The sequence below is a fragment of the Chiloscyllium plagiosum genome, chromosome 42 (genome assembly GCF_004010195.1).
Source record: "Chiloscyllium plagiosum isolate BGI_BamShark_2017 chromosome 42, ASM401019v2, whole genome shotgun sequence".
Classification (NCBI taxonomy): Eukaryota; Metazoa; Chordata; class Chondrichthyes; order Orectolobiformes; family Hemiscylliidae; genus Chiloscyllium; species Chiloscyllium plagiosum.
The window spans coordinates 19,360,598-19,366,597 of NC_057751.1; the positions used below are offsets into that span (position 1 = coordinate 19,360,598).

At 43.5% G+C, this 6,000-nt stretch overlaps 1 protein-coding gene across 2 annotated transcripts in view; it reads right to left on the reverse strand.

The window, feature by feature from the left end:
• Nucleotides 1-6,000, reverse strand: part of LOC122543211 (glutaminase kidney isoform, mitochondrial-like) — a 61,475-nt gene that overhangs the window by 40,246 nt on the left and 15,229 nt on the right. For both annotated transcript variants that reach the window (XM_043681684.1, XM_043681685.1), the window contains one exon: nt 2,892-3,013. In XM_043681684.1, coding sequence (XP_043537619.1) covers nt 2,892-3,013 — 122 coding nt within the window. The remainder of the gene's footprint in view (nt 1-2,891; nt 3,014-6,000) is intronic.

The following is a 6,000-nucleotide window of genomic DNA, read 5'->3' on the forward strand; positions in this document are numbered from 1 at the left end:
AAGTTATGGGGTAGCCTGCCCAACCTTGGGCCTGCTGGTCCTTAAGATGCCAATAAATGGCCATTTAAGGACTTCAAACCATCTCCACTATAATAATACATGCTGCCGGGGAAGGCAAAAGGAAGATAGCCAGTTCATACCTTTCACAGCTTGGGCTAAAATGTGGAAAAGGTGGGGGGGGGGGGCGGGTGCAGTTTCCTCCTTTGGGGGGGAAATCTCCCACTTTGTGCCTCAAACCCTTACCTTTAACTCTAGGAGACATTTTCATCTTCTTGGGACTGCCTGTAGTCTTCACTGACCACTAGATTCTGGTGCCACTGGGACTACTCAGTAGCAGGCCAGTCAGATTGGCTGGCACTTCATGTCCCTTTGTTTCTATTATACAATATATTACGATAAAGTGCTAAGATGTTTAAGGAGTACATTGACATTTACTTTGAAAATATTTCACTATCCCACCCTATGTGCAAAGGGATAGTCAAAATTTCTGGTGTGGAATTCTGTAGGGAGCCAGTGATCCCTTTGAGCAAGCACCTTCTGCCAATCCCTGCAACTGAATAAATTACATATGTAGGGGCTTCTAGTTTCCCCTGGATTCAACATAAAAGAAAGATCAAGGAAGAAGTGCAGATGTTGGGTAAAACTGTCTCTCCAAATTCTGTTCAAGCTTTGCAGCCATACTTCACTCATCTCTATCCCACATTCCCCTTTTACTGGAATAATGTGCCTATCATATTATGATGTGGAGCGGCCAGTCAACCACCTGATAAAGGAGCAGCGCTCCGAACGCTAGTGCGTCCAAATAAACCTGTTGGACCATAATCTGGTGTTGTGTGAGTTTTAACCCCATCATATTAGCATTCCATTTTCTCCTGACTCAAATCAGACTTGTGTTGAGCTGACCTGTAAACACAGTATTAGATTAGATTAGATTCCCTACAGTGTGGAAACAGGCCGTTCGGCCCAACAAGTCCACACTGACCCTCCAAAGAGTAACCCACCCAGACCCATTTCCCTCTGACTAATGCACCTAACAGTACGGTACAATTTAGCGTGGCCAATTCACCTGATCTGCATATCTTTGGACTGTAGGAGGAAACCCACGCAGACACGGGGGAGAATGTGCAAACTCCACACAGACAGTCACCCGAGGCTGGGATTGGACCTGGGACCCTGGTGCTGGGAGGCAGCAATGCTAACCACTGAGCCCACAAAGCAATGTGCCAATGCTGATACAGCACTGCAAATATCACACACTCGCCAATCTCGGCACTACACTTGGTCAGTGTGGGCACTGAATCCATGACCTTGGCCTTATTAGCACCATGCTTTAACCATCTGAGCTAACCGACCAACGTATGTTGGTTTGAGAGTCGTGTGACCTGTTGCAATATCTAATATACAGTAATTGTATCTGCAGTCCTTAAATGAGATGCAGACCAGCTCGCATTACTGACCTACCAATTGACTGGTAAGCCCCAAAACTCCTCCCCATCGTTCATGACATTTTACAGCCATTGGTTGGCTCTTACTTACAATTTCTAAAAGTGTCTACACCTAAAATTTTAAAGCCGTTCAGCTCCCAAACAGTTTCTGTCTGTCTTCACTGGGGTTAGCTATGCTTTCGTTGTTAACATTTTTTTTTCTCTCAAAGCTAGTTCCTCGAATGTTTATTTTCTATCTTTCCTGCCTTAACTACACCAGGCCACTTTCTTTAGCAAGATTAAAATGTTAAAAAGCTCAAATTATTGAATTTGTATTTTTCCCTGAGCTGTTGGTGGGATTAGAGAATACAGTTTTGGGTTATCTGGAAACATTAGTCTCTTATAAAAAAAGTCTCCTTGGAAATAAAACAGAAGACTCAATGGGATAGGTTACTCATAGAAAAAGTGAGGACTGCAGATGCTGGAGATCAGAGTCAAGTCTGGTGCTGGAAAAGCACAGCAGGTCAGGCAGCATCCGAGGGGCAGGAAAGTCGACGTTATGGGCAATAGCCCTTTGTCAGGAATGAGGTTTGTGAGCCAAGGGGGTGGAGAGATAAATGAGAGAGAGGTGGGGCTGGGGGGAAGATAGCTGAGAGTGCGATAGGTAGATGGAGGTAGGGGTAATGGTGATAGGCGGAGGGGAGGGTGGAGCGAATAGGTGGGAAGGAAGATGGACAAGTCATGAGGGCAGTGCTGAGTTGGAAGGTTGGATCTGGGATGAGGTGGGGGGAGGGGAAGTGAGGAAACTGGTGAAATCCACATCGATGCCGTGTGGTTGGAGGGATGGGGTTCGAGGGCAGATGTGTGGGAAGTGGGTGAGTTGCACTGGAGGGCATCATCAATCACATGAGGGGAAATTGCAGTCTTTGAAGAAGGAGGCCATCTGGTGTGTTCTGTGGTGGAACTGGTCCTCCTGGGAGCAGATGCGGTGGAGGTGGAGGAATTGGGAAGAAGGAGGCATTTTTACAGGAGGCAGGGTGGGTGGAGGTGTAGTCCAGGTAGCTGTGGGAGTTGGTGGGTTTGTAGAAAATGTCCATGTGGAGTCGGTCACCATTGATGGACATGGAAAGGTCCAGGAAGGAGAGGGAGGTGTCCAAGATGGTCCAGGTGAACTTAAGGTCCGGGTGGAATGTGTTGGTGAAGTTGATGAACTCATAGAGGCCACCAGAGCAAATTTAGACTTGGTCATGATTATGACATTTGAACAATTGGAGTTCTTTTGAGTGTGAATGGCTGTTTTGAAATCCACCTGTTGTGCAACCAACCAACTCCAAGAGTTCAGAACCCATCAACTCCCAATCCAGCTGCAACCAAAGGAAGAGTGAATGTCAGGAAAGGAGAGGAGGGGAGCTTTGTTTTTAAAATGAATGAATGACTTAGTAATGATAATGTGTAATAAATTAGTACTTTCTGAAGAGATGTCTGTCCAGGGTAATTCCACTTGAGGAACTCTGTACTGTTTGACGCAGAAGATCCATGCAGTATTTAAGCCGGGGGTCAGAGGTCAGCAGTCCTGTTGACTTCAGTGCCTGTAATTGGAAAAGAAAGGGCAAAAGTGAGATGATATTTGAATCAAATGACATGAACTGCAATGAGTTATCTGGAAGCAGAAATCATGTTTTGAAATTAGTGCTATTTCTTCAATGAATGACATCAATTTATCAGGATTTCAAAAGAAGATAAAATAAGAACAGCAATATTTTATTTCATTTTAGTTTTTGAAACTTTTTCAGGAAAAGTTCCCTTTTATCCCCCCTCACCAACTTTCTCTCTGCCTGCTCTCTTCTCTCCTGAAGGTGCTGACTTCTTGCTGGGGTAAGATTTCACCTGACATTTCATCCCAGGTATTCATCCTTCAGGAAAATAATCTGGATACTTGAATAATGATAGGCTATTCAACACTGCTGGACATCACAGCCATCTAATTCTCATCTGATTTCCATATGTGTGCACTTCAAGCAGAAGTTATTAGACAGCCATCAAGTGCAATCATCCTGGCTAATTTATCTCTCTCCCAGAAAATTACTGTGCTCCTTCTGCCTCTTCAGCTGAGGTCAGTTAACTCAGCACATTTACTTTTAATAATTTGTTTTCATTACTTGTAATAAATATACATTTGAAGAGATTATAGAATGAGCTTAGATAGGAACAAGTACCTGTGGTACAGTGGTAGTGTCCCTGTCTCTGATCCAAGATGCCTGAGTTCAAGTTCCATTTGCTCTTGAGGTATGTCATAATGTTTATGAATAGGTTGATTAAAATGTATCTAGAAACAAATACCTGTTGCTACACAGCATTCTCAAACTGCAGTGTGAAAGAACAGTCACATTAAGTTCAAAGTCTTGTGTCATTCTTGTACACAGGGAGACAACAAGTCTGTTCCTTTAATGCCTGAGTCAATGACCGCACTCCCTGTTGTAGTATTAAGACATTCAGACCAGGTCAAATCATTTGTTTGTATTGAGTTGATACTAATAGTGTGGTTGCTACAATTACTCTCCAATTGCCTAAAGGAGAGCAAAACAAAATCAGCGTTCCTGGTTCTGATCACTATCCACTGGGTTCTATGGATTTGGAGGCATTAGATGGGAGCTTGCTATGATGACCATGCATAAAGAGTGATCACTTGGGTCAGGCTCTGTGTGTGACTAGCCCCCGTAGATCAAGCAGGTCCACTGCTTGACATGTTTGACTTCTATCTGACTAAGTCCTATTTATTTGAACAGGATTTTTCCAGACATGGAATATAATGTGGGAAAATGTGAGGTTTTTGAGAGGAAGAATAGAAAAACAATATTATTTAAAACAGAGAGAGAAAGACTGCAGAATTCTGATGTACAGAGGGATCGGAGTGTCCTTGTACATCACAAACGTTAGTATGCAGGTACAGCAAGTGGAATGCAAATGGAATGTTGACCTTTATTACTGGAGAGATGGGATGTAAAAGTAGGGAACTCTTGCTACAACTGTACAGGGCAATGGTGAGACCACACCTGGGATATTGTGTACAGTTTTGATCTTCTTACTTAAGAGGAGATATACTTGATTTGGAGGTAATTCAGAAAATGTTCACTGGACTGATGTTTAGGATAAAAGGGTTTGTATTATGAGGAAAGATTGACCAGGTTGGGCCTATGTCAGTTGAACTTTAGAAGAATGAGAGGTGATCTTATTAAAATGAAAAAGATTCTGTTGGAGCTTCGACACTGTGGATGCTGAGAGGATGTTTCCCTATTGAGGGGTCTAGACTAGAGGACACAGTTTTGTAATAAAGGGTCTTCCAGTTACAAAGTAGTGAGGAGGAATTTCTATAATGGGTTGTTAGTCTTTGGAGTTCTGTCCTACAGAGAACAGTGGACTGTGAGTCATTCCCTATACTCTAGCCCCCAATAACCACATGGACAAGACATAACAGTCCCGTGATTATGAATTTAAGCCCAGGTGAAAACAGAAGTGCATCCAGTCCTTTTTGAAAAACAAGAACAGCTTAATGTATGCACACCATTGAATGCTAATTACAGTCATTGAGTCATAGAGATCTACAGCATGGAAACAGACCCTTTGGTCCAACTCGTCCATGTTGACCACAGATCCCAACCCAAATCTAGTCCCACCTGCCAGCACCTAGCCCATATTCCTCCAAACCCATCCAAATGCCTTTTAAATGTTGTCATTGTACCAGCCTTCACCACTTCCTCTGGCAGCTCATTCCAGACACGTACCACCCTCTACATGAAAATTTGCCCCTCAGGTCTCTTTTATATCTTGCCCCTCTCACTCTAAACCTATGCCCTTTAGTTCTTGTTTCCCCCACCCCAGGGAAAGGACTTTGTCTAATTATCCTACTCATGCCCCTCATAATTTTATAAACTTCTATAAGGTCACCCCCTCAGCCTCCGATGCACCAGAGAAAACAGCCCCAGCCTATTCAACCTCTCCCTATAGCTCAAACCCTCCAACCCTGGCAACATCCTTGTAAATCATTTCTGAACCCTTTCAAGTTTCACAACATCTTTCCGATAGGAAGGAGACCAGAATTGCACACAATTTTCCAAAAGTGGCCTAACCAATGTCCTGTACAGCCGCAACATGACCTCCAAACTCCTGTACTCAATACTCTGACCAATAAAGGAAAGCATACCAAACACCTTCTTCGCTATCCTATCGATCTGCAACTCTACTTTCAAGGAGCTATGAACCTGCACTGCAAGGTCTCTTTCTTCAGCAGCACTCCCCAGGACCTTACCATTAAGTGTACAAATCCTGCTAAGATTTGCTTTTCCAAAATGCAGCACCTTGCATTTATCAAGATTAAACTCCATCTGCCACTCCTCAACCCATTGGACAATCTGATTGAGATCCTGTTGTAATCTGAGGTAACCTTCTTCGTTGTACACTACACCTCCAATTTTGCAAACTTGCTAACTATACCTCTTATGGTCACATCCAAATCATTTATATAAATGACGAAAAGTAGTGGATCCAGCACCGATCCTTGTGGCACTCCACTGGTCAC